The sequence below is a fragment of the Enhydra lutris genome, unplaced genomic scaffold (assembly GCF_002288905.1).
Source record: "Enhydra lutris kenyoni isolate GAN:26980312 unplaced genomic scaffold, ASM228890v2 scaffoldscaffold70, whole genome shotgun sequence".
Lineage (NCBI taxonomy): Eukaryota > Metazoa > Chordata > Mammalia > Carnivora > Mustelidae > Enhydra > Enhydra lutris.
This window is the reverse complement of record NW_019154154.1, coordinates 3,213,208-3,232,187: the sequence shown is the minus strand read 5'-3', so window position 1 is coordinate 3,232,187 and position 18,980 is coordinate 3,213,208. Positions and strand designations below refer to the sequence as shown.

Below are 18,980 nucleotides of genomic sequence, written 5' to 3'. Positions count from 1 at the left end.
GGCATGTTCAGAAACAACAAAAAAATAAAATCTGTAACTCTGCAGTTCTAAGGTTTCATAAGCACTCTATTTCCACAAGAAACTCTCTAAAATTTACATATAATTAAGCCAGCTAATAAAACTCAATCCCAGCAAGTTTTATGTATGAGGAAAATCCTCATACAATATTAGTAGAGCATGGTTTACAAATATAGTATATTTGTTAGTAAGTATAAAAACAGTGGTTTTAGATTTATATTTTAGAAAAAAAATTATTTTAAGAGTCTTTACCTAAATTTATTTTGGTATCAAACTACTACAATTAGTGATGGGGCAAAAAACATCTGTTATTGTGTAGGATGTTAATTTATTTACAAAAACTATACAAAATTAGATTAATTATAACACTGACTTATCAAAGCTTTCCGAAATTAATTTTGCTTTTGGAAATGTATCAAAAGTCTTCAGATCCAGAATGATAGTCTTTATTATTTTTAATTCATGGAATTATAGCACATCAAACCTTCAAGCAAAAACATGAGATAAAAGCCTGTACAATAAAATATTCTTTTCCTAATAGCTTGGAATGTAAAAGAAAATATGTTCCCTTTGTACTGAAGAAAAAAACTTGAACAAAGTGTCCAATAATATCAAATACCTGTTAGAATGGTTTGTCTGCTGGAATTAAAGTTGGGCAATTACTTCTACATTTTTAAAAACGACCTTAAATTAAGTCCTTTTTTTTCTTTTATAAAAAACATTTTTCTCAGCCATATCAGACCTCTAAGCCTTACAACAATAAATGTTAATCCAACTTTACCAGTAAATTCACACCCACAGAAGGTGTCTTCAAGACAGACTTATTTTAAAAGTGCATATAAGCATGATTAAATTTCTTAAATTGTTGACAAATCTAGAAGCAATAATTTAATATTCTACCACAAAATACAGGTAGCCTTAAGAGCAACATGCTTGGTCAATCTTTCTTAAGATTTTAGGTGTGATGCCAAAACACTTAAAAATGAAGGAAAAAATACAGTGACTCTTCGCTAATGGGTTTTCAGGTATTAATTTGCAGACACAGCTAAATGCTCATCTAACAAAGTATCCAGGTTATCCAATGATATTTGCCATGAATTCATAAAGCAGTAACACATATATAAAAGTAACAACAACCAAAAATACCACAGGTATGTCAGGCCTAAGATGAGTTTATCTAATAAGGATTACATGAGAAATATCACATAAGACTCAAAATAAATGTCATATACAAAATTATACGATGTGTCTTTGCTCAAACACACCTAGAACTCAGACTCAAGTCAAATAACTAGGCTGGCTTTTTTATGTCACCAGCTTTCATGAGGGCTTTAATAGCTCTTGCCCTCATCTCAAGTTCTAGCAGCTCCAGCTGCTGTGCAGAAGGCTGAACATCTTCTGGTGGAGGAACAGTCAGGGTGGCTGCTTTGGGTTCCTTTGGGCTAGACTCTGCTAGTCCCAGAATCTCATTCACACTTTTCTCAATGTCTTTCTCCAGGTCATCTATCTGACCAGCTTCACTTTGGACTGTATTTTCTGGGACCTCAGGAGCAGCAGCTTCTTCGTTGCATGGGCCTTCTATGTCGCTGTCATAAGCATCTGCATTTATACTGAGTACATCACTATCTTCCCCTTTGCCTGTAACAAACAAAAAAGGGGAAAGAACCATGTAACCTAAATGCCCTCGTCAAAATTTCCTTTCTATTTATGATTAAAAGGCTTCTTTGATCCCACCTCCCCCATGGAGTCCCAAACACATTCCATAATCTCTATCCCATCCTTTTCTCTTGACTCAACTTTGAAAGTAGATATAACTTAAGGTAAATTTTAATGTATTTTTCATTCTGATTTAGTAGAACATGGAAGCACTGGAAAATTTATACCATCGCATGGAGTTCCATGATCTCTTTTCCTAATTAAAATGTCCCAACACACACACACACACACACACACACACACACACACACAAATGTCCCAACACTTTATGCCACAGGGAAGCTTCTACATTACAAAATGAAAACTGATGTTGGAAACTCAGTAAAACATTGCTTATTAATGAAAAAGTAAAATTCCATCCTGGGAGGAGCTTAAAATACTTTGCTTTTATAAACTACAAAAAAGGAAAAATATCATTGGCAAGCTGGACACCATGTGCATTGCAATTATCCTAAATCTTTTCATATGTTTTTTCAAACACTTTGTTCTAAATCAATAAATTAAAGGAGAATGCCTAAGTCCATTTGCTAAGATAAAGTAAGTTTTCATCAAGAGGATTTTAATTAATAAAGTTAGGAAACTATAATTATTAAAAATGCATTTGCTATAAAACTTCTATAACTGATACTAAAAAGCCTTGAATATAGATCCAGATTATAAGCCTCAACTACCTTGGTTTTAGACATTACTTAAGCCTAGGTGTCATCTATACTTTGGGTGTTCATTTCTACCTCCAATTTATTTCTCTTTTAAATTCCTAATATGTTTTTTTTAAAGTCATGACCCCCCCAAATGTTAGCTTTGCTAGTCTTATACAAGAAAAAACTTACTGACAGATGGAAAATTCTGATAATTCAATGTATAGGGAAGGCCATAAATAATTCTACTCCACTAGTTTTGTAATAACAATTTACTGACCCTGACTGATCCTCCCTCCTACAACCTAATAATTGAAAAACTACTCCCTATTCCAAAATTAGTATGGAAAAATGAATCAATAAATTATATTTGGGCCTTCAAATAGAACTTATAAAAAAAGGTTGCCATTTTAATTATTTGATGCAAAAGAATATTTTATGTATCAAAGAAACACATATCTCCAAACAGCTACAAAAACAAAGAATATAGCCTTTTGTGTAAAGAAATAATCCTTTACCTAAGTACTGCAATTTGAGACAAAAACAAATTAAGAAATGAAGCTCTAAGTTGTTCATAGTCTCAAAATGCATGCTCAGCCTTCCTTAAAATTCTAAATCTGTACTCACTGATTCTGAGTGAAAATCTGCAGTTTGTTTAAAAGACTTTAAAACAAATTTTTGAAAAACAGTGATTTGTTTTCTGAACTAGAAGTCACTGCCTGATAATGAATTAAGAGCAGAAGAATTAAATATAATGATGGGTGGGGACTGAGGGGCCTCAAAGTTGGGATAACTGAGTTCTAAACCTTACTCTGCTATTAAGTATGTGATTTGAGGCAAATCCGTTTACCTTCCCAGAACTTCTCTCCTGTAAAAGTTAGGGCAAATTGTCCCAGGATATCTCTAAAGTACAAGGTCTAGTATTACAGTAAGTTAAGTCTATAAAAAAGTTTATAAGATGGCAATACTTTATTTTCCTTTTCTCCCAAGAGATGGTTACCACTTATCTTTCATTTAATATATTCATCACTTGGATAATAAGCTAAAAGAATTTTCTATTGATGATAGCTGTAGCCAACAAAAGATAGGCAACATGTCCGTAAATCATGCTCTACTTAATTTTTTTCACTCAACAATCTTTTTTTATTTAAGATTTTATTTTAAGCAATCTCTATACCCAACATGGGGTTCAAACTCACAACCCTGAGATCAAGAGTCACATACTTTACCAACTGAGTCAGCCAGGCACCCCGGCCTTTTTGATACCAGATTTTCTAGAAAAAGGGACTACATTTACAACGTCCAGGCAATATAACTGAAGCTCATTTATTATCTTGGGTCCAGGGCTCAGTATATAATGATACAACTGTGGAATCCCTTATATGCTAAATCACAATTTTTGATGTAGCTGTACTATTATGAAATTAATTTGCTTTGAATATATATGTGGGTAAATAAGTAACAGCAAATCTTGGAGATAGTTTTATTAAGTAAGTGGAGAACCTACACTAGTATATCCTTAAGACATACATGGCAAATCTTCTAGCTAAATATCACTGACATATACCATCAGCCTATACTTTCTACCAAAAGAATATAGGAATATATAGGTATATGTATAAATATTTTTTAATGGAATATACATTATGTTCATCTTATTTTTGTGTTTTTCCAAACACTTCAAACAGCTAAGAACCACTGAGCTACATGTATTCTGACCTAATTTAGACAATTTTTTTTTTTTAAGATTTTATTTACTTATTTGACAGACAGAGAACACAAGTAGGCAGAGAGGCAGGCAGAGAGAGAGGAGGGGAAGCAGGCTCCCCACTGAGCAGAGAGCCCGATTCGGGGCTCGATCCCAGGACCCTGAGATCATGACCTGCGTCGAAGGCAGCAGCTTTAACCCATAGCCACCCAGGCGCCCCTAATTTAGATAATTTTTTAAGCCTATAAGCTTAAGAAGCAACCACACAGCTAAAGAGCTCTTCTGCCCTGAGCCTGTAATAGTAAAATCCTTATTTATAAAGTTACCAGCACCAGAGATTCAGGATCAAAATGTTTATAGCACTTGTCAAGAGGTAAATCTTTTTTTTTTTAGATTTTTTATTTATGTATTTGACAGAAAGAGAGATCACAGTAGGCAGAGAGGCAAGCAGGAGAGGGGGAAGCAGGCTCCCTGCGGAGCAGAGAGTCTGATGTGGGGCTCGATCCTAGGACACCAAGATCATGACCTGAGTCAAAGGCAGAGGCTTTAACCCACTGAGCCACCCAGGCGCCCCAAGAGGTAAATCTTGATAAGAATTTTTTTTTAATCTATATATTCTTTGGGTTTGTTTCCAACTTTTTAGTGGGCAGAAGGTGGGCTTTGCTTTATTTCTTTTATTTTAAACAGCTATACATATCCTATGAGTGAAGAAATGGTGCTCCCTAATTTTGGCATTCTCTGTTTACATTTAAAATTACTGAAGGTTGGGGTGCTTGTCTGGCTCAGTCAGTAGAGCACACAGCTCTTGATTTCAGAGTTACAAGTTCAAGCCCCATGCTGGATGTAGAGATTACTTAAAAATAAAATCTTAAAAAAAAAAAATTATCCAAAGTCTACATGATTGAGTTCTCCATAACACAGTACTGGTGAATGTATTCACAGTTTCTATCTGGCCACCACACTTGCACCATGGGCCAAAGCTTTATACAATTTGTATCTGAAATAACTTAGCATAAGCACTTCATTTCACACCTGTGAAAACAAGTCAAGTGACTCGTACAATGTAACATGACAAATTATCTGAAGACCAAGGATCAGACTTCAAGTCCTTTCCACTATTCCTTAATTTTCATCATCTTACTGACTTGTTTTTTAAAGCATCATTTGCAAACACACGACTACGCTTCTGAAGATAATTTACCTCATCCTTAGTATTAGGAAATTATAAAGTTTTTTCTTACCGAGTATGATCCTCAAAATGGAAGGGGTGACACTTGTACATTCTTTCTAAAAAAAGCAACTTTACCCCAAAATGTTTCATTCAAAATCCTTAAAATATCAGCACTGTCATGTTCTGTCCTTCACACTGCCATTTTGCATGCATGAATGAGTGGGCACACACAACCCAAGTTTGCTTTTTGTTAATTAAAATAAAAACTTTAAATATGTGTGTGTGTGTTGTCTTAGGTTTGCTTTTTGTTAAAATAAAAGTTTAAAAAACCCAACTGGAAGTACACAAACATACAAGGATTACTAATCAGAAAGATTTTGAGGGATAAAAGAATTTTTAAGTTATGCTAGCATATTTAAGCCTCAAGAGAGCCTATATTTTACTTGCTACAAATTCAATTTAGAATAGTTTTAATGCATAAAATGGAAGCATATCTAATGAGTGACTGCATGCTTGTGAAACTCCTTGATAGTGAATTATTAAATTAAACCAGGAGACAAATCCTAGAACATGGAATAATTAAATATCTGTCTGAATTCCTGCTGAAGATGGCAAATTAAGCACACATATCTAATTCCCTTCCCTACCACGAACCACTGAAGTGACAGAGGACAGACACTTAAAAATACAGTAACAGCATAAAAACTGTAAAGCAACTGAAGATAAAACGAATATCAGTCCTACCTAAGTAAAACATAAAATGGAGAATCCATAAGTGAAAAAGAAAAAATCAACAAATTTAGCTAAATAAATAGTAAGATTCCTGAGGAAAAAAATAAAATACCATAAATAAAATAAGACAGAGGTACTCTACAAGCAAATATTAATGAAATACATATTTTCATGGCAAATATAAGAATACATACAATGTCTAGGTATCATTAAGAAATAACTAAAAACATGGGCAAAGGGTAAAAACAAGTCAAGCATTTCACAAAATATGAAATATAAAGCATCGAAAAATACATTTAAAAATGCTCAACTTGGGACACCTGGGTGGCTCAGTCAGTTAAGTGTACGCCTTCGGCTCAGGTCATAACCTCAGGGTCCCAGGATCCAGTCCCCCATTGGGCTCCCTGCTCAGCAGGAAGCCTGTTTCTCCCTCTGCCTGCTCTGCCTGCTCTGCCTGCCGCTCCCCCTGCTTGTGCTCTCTCTCTCTCTGACATAAATAAATAAAATATTTTTAAAAATGTTAAACTTAATTTCTAATCAAGAACTAGAGGTTAAAACAATATTACTTTTAACTCAAGAGGAATTTTATACATCTGGACAAAGTTTAATAAATTCGTAAGGTGGAAAAATGATCAAGACATGATTAAGTCAACAAAGTAATAAGCTAATGAGTGATAATCATATTTGTGTTAAAAATATAAGTAAATTATTAATTGTGGTTACTTCCAGAGAGGGAAGTTAAAGTTGTAGAGGAAGAGGAAGAAAATGAGTTTTCCAATTTTGCTCTAAAAACATATGTATTTCTTCAACCATTTCCAAGAAAATAGCCCGGTAAAAAGTTTAAAAAGAAAAAATGAAAGCAAAAAAAGGTATCATCTAAAAAAGACATTTTTCCAGATTTTTACAAAATGTAAGCAAGCAGGATGAAATTGATAGAAAAATAAAAGCAAAGCCAAACCACAGCCAAAGACACAACAATAAGTAGAATTCTTTCTAAGAGAGTTTTGGAAGCAAGGAAGAGCTGGCTATGAAACATACAGAAAGATAATTAAATTAAATCCATTCAGAATAATTGGGCCAACTAAACACTTCCTATTTACCCTTCCCCTCTGTGCCACAGGACCAAGCACTCTACTGGGAGGCCCACCTCATCCATTTAAATCAAAGAGCTCTCCTAGAGAAATATATCTAAGTAGCTACTGATGAAACCCAAACTAGCTTCCAGAAAAACCCAGCTACAATAAATAAGGAACCAAGATGAACAAAGGAAGAATAAAGAAAATTTAGGGATCAGAAGATAATCTAAATGGGGGAGAAGGAAGGGTGGAGGAGTCTACTTAGTATCCTGAGAGAGAACGAAGGGGACCCTGCAACTATTAAGTAAGTACATGGTGTAGTGAAAGAAGACCAGAGAACAAGAAACGTTAGAATTTAAAAATACAGTTATCAACAGCAAACATTCAGTGGTTGCTGGAAGATAGTGGAAGAAAAGAAACACTCTAAATGTAGAGAAGAAATAAAAGTATATTTAAAATAGGCTATAAAAGTTAAGAGATCAAGATGAATTACCTGAGTCCAACAACCTAATATAATTAACTCAGCAATTACTGAACACCTACCATGTAGAAGACACTGTTTTAAACATTAAGGAAACAGCAGTGAATTAAAAAAGTCCCTGCATTATATTTAAGTCATAGGGGAATATAAATACATATCAGGTATTATAAAGAAAAATAAAGCCAGGATAAAAAGACAGTAGCAGGATGCTTTCACGAAGACTGATTATCAATGTGATTTGTGATTTGATATGGTAACATCTGAGCAGAGAATTGAATAAAGTGATAGAGTAAGTCAGAAAACAACAGCAACAAAAAGAGACAGTAGAGAGGGAAAATAAAGAAATATGAGGAAAAAGTGATCTGAGGTGAAGATCTTCACATTGAAAAGGCTTGCCAACTGCAGTGTATCATACCTGAGACACATCCTGTAAAAAATCAGAACTCTGGGGTAAAAAAAATTACTAAAAATTCCCAGAGGAAAAAAACTAGATTACTAAAAACACAAGCCTCAAGAAATAAAGAGAATTCCTATCAGCCACTGTGGACAAGATATCACAATGGCTAGGAACATGAGCACAAAAAGAGAAGTAATGGTGTATTATGTGCCTCAAGGACACAACATTGGTTCTAAAATATTGTCAAAAAATTGAACATGAACCTGATTAAGCCTCTATACCTAACTACCAATTTACAGAAAAATATTAAATAAAACAATGAGATGCAAACAGCAAAATTCAAACTGAGAAAATCTGACAACCCAGTTTCTTCAAGAAATAAACTGCAAAGAGAGGGAGGTAAAGGAAGGTGGGATGGGAAGGACAAGCATACAGATGAAAAAGAAACTTAGCATTAACCAATTGTAACGTAGGGAACTTAATCTGGATCTCCATTCATACAAATATAGTTTTAAAAATATTCTAAGACAGGGGTGCCTGGATGGCTCAGTTAGTTAAGCATCCGACTCTTGATTATCAGCTCAGGTCACGATCTCAGGGTCCTAAGATCGATTGAGACCCAAGTCAGGCTACATGGTGGGCGTCAAGCCTGCTTGGGATACTCTCCCCCTATCCCTCAGCCCCCTACCCATCCCCCTCTCTCCATTAAAAAAAAATTATATATATAACATATATAAAGACAACCAGAGAAATTTGAACACTGGATATCTAAGGATTAAAAATACCACTGTTCTGTAACCCTTAATGAAATAATCGATGTCAACAGTAATTAATAGCTACTAAAACCATTAGGTGGTAGGGTGACAATATGTGTACCAATCCATCAATCTTAATATCGCAATACTAACCAATGAGTAGTATGTTATATCTGAACAGTTTCTGAATAACTGATATTAAGCAATGTTCGCTTTTTAAGGCATTATGATCATCCTTAAAAAGAGATCTCTAATTTTTGAGATTCAAACATACTGAAATATTTACAGATGAACTGAAAAGATGTTCAGACTTTGCTTTAAAGCAATCTAGTAATATGAAGCAGGTAGTGGTATGGATAAAAAATTAGTCACAGGTAAATAACTGAAGATGGAAAGGAGTACATGGGAGTTAATGCTATATTTTTCTTATTTTTGTTTGAAAGTTTCCAAAATAAAACGTTTTTTTAAGAGCTGATCACTATTCAGAAACCTAAAATAACATTTTTCACATTATCTAAAAAAAAATATATATATATCCTAGAGAAGAACACAAGAAAATCCAAAATCCAATACTCTTATTAGGAATAGAGCTGGTTACCAAAAGGGTTTATACTATTTTGCTTTGTTTTCACTTTTAGTTTTTCTCATCTCATTTTAAGTTGATCACATTCGTGGTTATGCCATTTAGAACAGCACATTTCACTCTAGGTCCTAGGTCCTTCCTTCTAGAATTTCAACTCTCTAAGGCTTCCAGGGTTATCAACCTGCTAGAATCTCATTAGTAACAAAGTCCATAGCTCACTGGACAGCAATGCTATGCCTCCAGGGATTTCTTTTCTGAGACAACAAAAAACTTTGGTTTTACTAAATTTTAAGTTATAAGGAACACAAATTCTATAGTATTCTAACTGTAGAAAGTCAACTTGTATGTTTTAGTGAGTTCTAGCCTTTTCAAGAAACCAAAACTTTATTTTCTGAAAAAGAGCTGCTTTTTTTAAATACATAAAAGTAATTTTTATAGAGGACTTTAACCTTCTTCTCAGCAAAACTGACAGAACTTGGTTATTCTTTCATGCAGTGTTTTAAACTACTGACTTAAATTTAAGTGTATCGCATTAACCACCATATTCAAAAATTAATCATGAAACTGTTACTGACATAAAAAAGAAAATGCAAACAATTTAATAAAGAAGAACTATCTAGTAGTCTACCAACCAGACACTGACCTTCTGGATAACTGAGCATCCAAAGAGCCTGTAAACCTAACTTCTGTGAATGACAAATTCAGAGATTATCCAAGAATCAATAAATATTCACTTAGTATCCATTATCTATGCCACAATTGTGCTATAAAGGTCACAGAAGAGACAGACCTTACAAAATGCTACAAGTAGGGTAAACTAAATATATGCAGCATGATGAAGGCGTAGATTTTTGCCTTTATAGTACTTATGTTTGCTTAAAATATGGACATGATAAAGTACTAAACTGTGCAAATATAAAGTATGCCAGAATTTCAGAGTATAAAAGGCAATAGGGAAAAGTCAAGGAGATTTTCATAGGCGTGGGATATGAAGTAGGTCTTAGAATTCATTAGGTGATGTTGACAGAAGAAGAAATTCCAAGTGTAAGGGACAGAATGGAATGACAGGTGCTAGAAATAAACTCAATACAGAAGTATGTGAGCCTAACAGCATAGAACACACACGTGAGAATATATAAAAGGATAGTATCCAGAATTATTGCTTCTGAAACCATAACCATTCTATGAGAAAAAGAACAGGGACCTCTTGCCAGTCTTTACAATGGGTCAGGTAAGTAATTAAACAGGCAACAGTGGTAGGAACTAGGTGATATTTAGTAACAGAGACGAGGTGAGGTGAGCACAAGTAGGTTAGGGAAGACTTCATTAACTTGGAGACGTTTGATCTTAAAGAACAAGTAGCTGACTTAAGTAAGAGTCCATCACTGATGTGAGTTTAATTTTCAGATTTGGACAAACTGCATGACAGGCACTAAAACTTATAGTCGCACATGACAGATTCACATTTATATTTTAAGATACGCTGTGAACTAGACACATGACAGAGCATCATAGTTCTATGTTCACAAAAAGGTAACTTCTACAAAATTACAGGACAGTGCTGAGATGCAGTACTGACATCGATGCTCAGTAAAATTCTAGGTTTCTTAAGGGGTTAATGAGCTGTGAAAAAAAGTAGTTTTAATTAGTTTAGACAGAGAAGGTAACATCTGATCAGGATCTAAATGATACACGTAAGACTCATGGTTATCTTGCGGGGGAGAGCATACAGGCAGAAAGAATAGCGGGGGAGAGCATACAGGCAGAAAGAATAGCAAAAGCAAAGTCCCTGGAAACAGTGTTTGTAGTGCCAGAGGAAGTGAGAAGGAAGGAAGAGAAGACCAAAGGGGAAAGTGACAGAAGATTATCACTTACGGCTTGTACTGGCCACAGGAAGGAAGGACTTCACATTCTGTTTTGAGATGGGAAGCTATGGGAAGGCTCTGATGAGAATAATGACATGACCATTTTTCATTTTAATTTTTACGGTCATTCAGACTGCTATATGGAAGAAACTACAGGGGAACATGGGTAGAAATAGAGGGATCAGCATGTTGTGAGAATCGGTATCAGAATAATATGGCTAAGAAGAGGTGAGAAGTGGTTGGATTCTGAATATTGTAAAAGTAGAGCCGACAATTTGTTGACAGAGATGAAAGACAGCAGTCAAGAATGATTCCCAGATTCTTGGCCTGGACACTCAGAAGAATGTAACTGCTATTTACAGATATGGAAAAGACTGTAGGAGCAGCAAAGGTTGTAGGGGGAGTATTATTGTTCCCTTCTTTGTTGCCAAGGTATCAAGGAACAATCTAGAATTTACTCTGGAACACAGTAACTTTAAGATGCTTACTGAACATCTAATAAGCAAGCTAGATATAAAGGGTTGGAAAGCAGCTCTGAACTGGTTAAAATAAATTTGTAGTTGCCAGTCTTGGAATTACATAAGATGCAGAAAAGAAAGTCCAGGGACACCTGGGTGGCTCAGTCGGTTAAGCATCTGTCTTTGGCTCTGGTCATGATCTCAGGGTCCTGGAATGGAGCCTCACATCAGGCTCCACACTCGGCGGGAAGTATGCTTGTCCCTCTGCCCTTCCCCAACTCATGCTTACTCTCTGTCTCAAATAAACAACAATCTTTTAAAAATAAAAAAAAATTTTTTTAAAGACTAAAAGTCCAAAGAAAGGTGGTGGGTGGGGAACTTACCCTTTAGAAATCAGGTAGAGTATGACACAAAGGAGACTGAGAAGAAAGTGTCAGGGAAGGAGGAATTCGGCAATACCAGTGAAACAGCTGTTGGCAATAGTTCACTGGTGGGGGGGGAATAATTACAGACCAAGAAAAAAACACCTGCAGGCTCCGAAAGCCAATGTGTTCACTATACACATAGAGGGGCTGTCTCAGCAACACAAAGAGTTCTCCCATTTTAAGAGGAGAAACAGGGACTATATAATTTAAGGCCAGACACAAGTAGGTAGGAAAAATTAATTTACACATCTATTTTCCTTTACTAGAGAAGTTCTTTCCAAGCCAGGCCATATTTTATTTATCTTTCTGGTGCCTAGCACAAAACTACAATTCACTTGTTGGAAGAAGGGATCAGCTTCAAAATCTGAACAAACATCATTTAGAAAAATATTAAATTCATTTTCCATAATCCAAAGGACACACAAGGACAAATGAGCAGAAGTTACATAACAGCCGCCTATGATTCAATATAGAGATCCTTTTACCAATTAGAGACAGCAAGAATGATACTGAGGGGATGAAACAGAAAATTCTAATGGCAACAATAATCACGGCAGAAGTAATTATAACAAGAGCTGATATTTACTGTGCATCTACCGTGTACTGTTCACTTCTCTAAAGCACTTTACATGTGTTAACTTATTTAATCCTTATGACAGCATACTGGAATAGGCACTCATATTTGTTTTGTTTTGTTTTTTTTTTCACTGAATAAGACTTTAATTTCTTAAGTGGCACTCAGATTTATTATTCCCATTTTACAAATGATGAAACTGAGGAACAGAATTTAAGCAACTTGCCCCATAGGTCACACAACTGAAGTGGCAAAACCAAAATCCAAATCCAGGTATATTTCAAAAAGGAAAAAAAAAATCTATACATTGAAATATTCTATAGTGCCTCCTAGATCTTAACAGAATCAGAATGACCACTGAAGCATCACGGATGAAAATGGTGGTTCACACTGAATTTATCTTCTTCTTGTAGGTCCTTTAAGCCCACCTGAATAAATAAAATACATAGGAGACACGAAGCTAAAAAGTATGTATTAAATGAAAAATTATTTTTTTTAAGATTTTATTTATTTATTTGATAGACAGAGATCACAAGTAGGCAGAGAGACAGTCAGAGAGAGAGAGAGAGAGAGAGAGAGAGAGAGAGGAGGAAGCAGGCTCCCTGCTGAGCAGAGAGCCCGAGGTGGGGCTCGATCCCAGGACCCTGACATCATGACCTGAGCTGAAGGTAGAGGCTAACCCACTGAGCCACCCAGGCGCCCCTAAATGAAAAATTATTAAGAGAAGGAAAAGAGAAGACAAAAAACTGGGAGAAAATATTCACAAAACACACCTGGTTAAAGGACTGGTATCCAAAATATAAACAGAACACTTAAAACTCAAAAATTAGAAAACTGTTAACAACCCAAGTAAGAAATGGGCAAAAGAGCTGAAGAGACAAAGTCACCAAAGAAGATACATAGATGGCAAAGAAGCCCCTGAGAAGATGCTCAGCATCCCAGGTCATCAGGGCACTGCAAAGTAAAACAATACAATGCCACTCACACATCTATTAGAATAGTCAAAATTCAAGTCACTGATAGCACCAACTGCTAGCAAGGATATGGAACGTCAGAAATTCTCATTCACTGATGGCAGGATGTAAAATGGTACAGCTTTTTCAAGGACAGCTTGGCAATTTCTTACAAAACTGAACTGGGTGTTTACCCAGAGTTGAAAGCTTATATCCATACAAAAACCTGCATACAAATGATTACAGCAGCTTTATTCATGAGCACTAAAATCTGGAAGGAACTAAGATGTCCTTTAATAGGTGAATGGATAAGCAAACTGCAGTAAATCTATACAATGGAAGATTATTCAGCAATAAAAAGAAATGAACTATCAAGCCACAAAAAAGACATGGGAGAACCTTAAATGCATACTGCAAAGGGAAAGAAATCAATCCAAAAGACTATATACTACATATGATGTTGCAACCAAAACTTCTAAATAAATAATAGACTGTGATATAGGATGTGCACAAAATTCAAAAACTGGTAACAAAATCTGATTTCAAGCATAATGTTTACTATCTTTCCTTTTGTAGGAGTACTTCTATATAAGGAGATACTTCTTATCAATTCAATCAATTGGACAAGAACATAATTAATGAAAAGCACAGTGAATCCAAAGGGGATCCAAACATCTATCAAAGGGTTGGACTATGTTAACCTCCAAAGCAGCTGTCCTAAGACTATGTCTAGGATCCCATAAAACACATCACAAGATAGAATGGGTATAATTTAAAGAAAAACGGAAACCAACATTTTCCTCATATACTAAATCAAATTCTTCATAATGTCATTCTTGACAAAACACACACAAAGCATTATGCATCCAAAAACTTTACCAGTTTACTTTTTAATCCAGAAAAGTTGCACAATTAAATGTAACAGAGGAGTCTTCAAAAAAAAAAAAAAAACAGTATGGGCTAATCTGCCACACAAAACGTAATTTTCACCCTTTTGTTCAACTACTACACACACAAAGAGACAAATGAAAAGGCGGGAGGATCCTGTTTGGAGTCATTGCTGGTAATAACTTGTGAAAAAGCTCAAAGGAATGAGAAGAGAAATGTAAATTCTTTAGTCACACTGATGGTTACACCACAAATCTCTTTTTACTTCACCAACTGCTGAACTGGACATCATTTCTCCAGAATGAATTTCTAAGAATTCTTTAAAGAAGTTAACTCATGTTAAGAAGCTGCCTTCTGTGAATACTTATTTGTTAGAGCCACTCAAGGAGATAATCAAGGGCTAGAAAAAAAGAAATTAGAGCCGAACTTTGAGAACAAATCAGCTGTACATCTGCTTCTCTGTTTCCAACTCCAAACGCCCTGAAACAATTTTATCAGTTTCCCCACAGCTCTCTCTCACTTGTGCCTGCGATTTAGGTCTTCAAAGGATGAGGAAGCGGAGTTCACTTGCCAATCCCAAGACTTCTACAGCAATATGTACACATAAAACTCCTGCAAATGTTGCTTAATTAACTGATGATACTCATTCTCTCTTCTTTCACAAAGCAACAGAAGTCTATGAGGGTATTTTTCTCATTATCTTTTTAACTTCTTAAAACTTGTATGTATTCCTTCAGCTATGGCTAGGAAGTTCTTTTCAGCAAAACTCAATTCCTTTTTAACTGCCAATTCATTTCCTCATTCTATCTTATTCCAGTCCTTCTACTTACTCACCTTTGCTTCTCATAATGCAGTATTACCTTAGAACAACAGTAACAATAACAGCAATAAGAGCACAGATCGGTTGAGGTTTCCCATTTATCCTTCACCGTAAGTATTCCAACAGTCTCATATAGTTTTATATTTAATACCTTTGCTAAATATTGGCAAAAATCTCTTCCATCACAATTAATTTTTAGAAGTAAGGTGAATAAGCTGTGATTATCACTGATTTTTATGATAGTCTAAAAGTAGCTTCTCAATTTCATTACTTACATAAACATATCAGTGAAAATGTTTTCAAGTACCTGCTCCAGTATGTATTTGTACTTATAATATGTAATATTACAATAAGTTAGTGTGTACTAATACAATGATATATGGAATCAGAAATTTTAAAATGGAGAGACAAATATGCAAGTTTATATATATTTATTTACTTCAGATGTATTGGTATTCTTTTTCCTGCATTCTCTGGAAGTGTGTATTATTATACCTCAGCGACCACTAGTCTAAAAGGCCAAAAAAAAAAAAAAGCCCATAGAAAATAAACTTCCATCATACAGGTTAACCACTGATAAACATTTTTCCCCTATAAAAGTCTACCTTTCAACTTTTTGAAGCTCTTGTTAACAAGTGAATTCTTAAAGCTGTTCATCCTACACTATTCATAAAGTGGAAGGTCAAGATGTAATTACATGAGGCAACTACATTACTTTTTTAAAAACACAACAATAGCAGAATTTGAACCTAACCACAGCAAAATTTGGTGTTTATTTTATGTATGTTTGCATATCCTTCTCTAATAGAAAGGAAGAATAATTTTCTAATAGAATAAAAAAAAAGAAAGAAAGAGAAAATACAGACACTGCAGTAGGCACTGGTCTTTACAAGTAATCTGAGGGCTAGAAAGGAACTTCAAGATCAAGGCCAAAGAGCCAAACACTGCTTCAATTTGCTCTACAACAGAGCCACCAAGTGGTGGTTTATGTAACCTGTGTTCAAACACCCTTCAGCAATAAGGAAGGAAGCCCATTCATTTTCTGGTGTTTCTGATTATTTGAGATAAATAAATTGAACCAAAATCCATCTAATGATAACTCTATCTACTGGCCTTATTTTTATTCTCAGAGGCAATATAGAACAAGCCTAATCACTCTTTCACTTGACAGCTCTTCAAATAATTTAAAGTGAGTGCTAAAAACCTCACCTCCTCTTCAAACTAAGTATCCAAATATGACTTAGCTACTTCTCATATACAGTTGAAAAAAAATTCTCATGACCACTTCCAAGAAGAAAGGCAAAACTAAGAGCTAAATTCTTAAGTTACAAAGGAGAATAATTAGCAAAATTATACACAGACCTGGTTGTAAACCTTAAAGAAGTAATTTAAATATAGACCATTATTTAAATATTACTGAACATCTTAAGCAAATTTATTTATAGATATATACACAAAGAGAACTCATTAATGTTAGCAGAGATCTGATATTTTAAAAATATTTTCTACAAATTAAATACCTCTAACAAACAACAGTTTTCATTTTTTAAAACTATAGCACAAATGACCAATTTAGAAAATTTACATATTTATTATTTTAGGGGCACCTGGGTGGTTCAGTTGGTTGAGCCACAGACTTGATTTCGGCTTGGGCTGTGATCTCAGGGTTGGGGGATCCAGCCCTAAATCAGGCTCTGGGCTCAGAATAGAGTCTGCCTGAGATTCTCTCTCCTCCTCTCCTCTGCCCCTCTCTCCACGCCCCCCTGCTCATACTCTCTTGAGCTCTTTCTCTCTATTAAATAAAGAAATCTTAAATAAAACAAAATAATTATTATTTTAAAAACTTAGCTAAACCTTTTCAAAAATACAAGCCCTGACACCCTCCAGGAAATTAATCAAAGATCTCAGGCTTGTACAGGTATATGTGCTCATGTACACAAACACAGCTGTGCTGAAGATAAAGAGCAAAACTATAACTGATGTTTCTTATACAGCTGCCCTCTGGCTAAAAATGAGCTAGGAAACTAATCCCAAAAGAAGACTTCCTATTTTACCTATTTTACCAATCAATCAACCAGTAGATTGTATTTACATTTAAATAATGTCTGCATAGCAAAGGAAGCTCTTCAGCTATTAGTCCATCATTAAAGTGTGGTAGAAGTTAGCCCACTATCTGATACTCATCTTCAGCACAGCTTGTTTCATAAATGATATTTCCTATCAAAAATATGGATGAAATGAGAACTAGGCAAAAAATGCAAATTTCAATTAACTAATTCACAGTTAATATTTCTCAATATTTGAGTATTTTAGAAGCTGAGAAACTGAAAAATTGAACATGTAATTTAAATAACGTGTATCACACATTATGAATAGGTCACATAATAAGACTGACTTTATTAAGAGCAAAGAAAAAATTCACTGTTGCTTTATATTTTGGTCTACTGAACAAAGGGTTACTTTAATTCTAAGTAAGCTTCCATGAATTTGCTTAAATGGTCAAGCCATTAAACAAAACGACAATACATTCACGAGGAGCATTATATTCTGTTTTTATGGGGCTCACTGTAGTAGGCAAGAACAGCTAGCTTTGCAAGAAAAGTCAGAGACAATATTAAATCAATTTTGCAAGTTTTGCATATTAAAAATAGACAACATTAGTTCATTTTTAAAAAGGCACTAATCTCTATTGAGACCACTAGGATTTCTATTTCTTGGTGCACCTCAGCTTCTTGGGGAAAACTCCAACCAAGTTACTTACTATCTGATTCAGATTTTAGCTATACTAATATTTACCTAGAAGATGTTCTACATAATTGAATATTTTAGATAACTTACGTTCATTGCATAATGCAACAAAACATTTTATATTTTAACTATATTGGAGACATTTTTCTAGAAGATTTTACCTATTATTCCCCTTTTCTTAAAAAAAAAGAGTGCAACTTAATTTAACCATTCAAAACATGCACATGAACTGTACTGCATGATGGTACTGCTGTGCTCTAATCTTAAGTTTCTTCACCTCTACCTGCTGTCACGTACTGATGACAGTGTGTTCTTGATGTTTCTGATTGCCTACATAAGAACCTAAGAGTGTTCTATATTGGCTCCCGAGCATAAAGACTTGAGCTTTGTGGTATCTGGCTACTCCTGAGTTCTTTTTCTCTCCCCCTCTTTGCCTCCATGGCTGGTTTTTTAAATGAGTGAAGTTACCATTTAAAATCACACCAAAATAGGCTTTTGACACTGGGAAGCGAGTTCTAAAGAGCTCCAAGTACCTGAACATGAGAGCAGAAAAACATCTTCCCTTAGAACGCAGCACTGGCTAATTTGTACAATGAGGTCCCCATTCTTTTTCCCCAGGAACCGGAATCAACCATGTCAATTACATGACATTGTTCTCTCCACAGATGATCTAATAGCACACTCTCCACAATGCCTCCTCAATAGATGCAAAGAATGGAAACATTCAGATAGAACAGCAGAGTTGTGCAATTACTCATGAGGCATAAGAGTTACATGAAGATGATGTGTGCTTAGCATTTATTTATATATGTCAAGTAAATGTAAATGAAACTATGACTCTGACTTTATGTCTTTGCTGGGTGCTCAGTAGCAGTCAGAATATAAAGATGTAAATTTTTTTGGTCTATTTAAGAGGCTAACACAACAGGACTTCTGAAAAACAATGGAATTCTTGAAACCATCAGAAATATTTG

General features: G+C 34.9%; 1 protein-coding gene across 2 annotated transcripts in view; it reads right to left on the bottom strand.

Moving 5' to 3' along the window:
- Nucleotides 1-330: 330 nt before the first annotated feature.
- The window catches only part of LOC111159857 (caspase activity and apoptosis inhibitor 1), a 46,325-nt gene continuing 27,675 nt past the window's right edge, over nucleotides 331-18,980 (bottom strand). For both annotated transcript variants that reach the window (XM_022522507.1, XM_022522508.1), the window contains one exon: nucleotides 331-1,656. In XM_022522507.1, coding sequence (XP_022378215.1) covers nucleotides 1,310-1,656 — 347 coding nt within the window. In that variant the 3' untranslated portion in view covers nucleotides 331-1,309. The remainder of the gene's footprint in view (nucleotides 1,657-18,980) is intronic.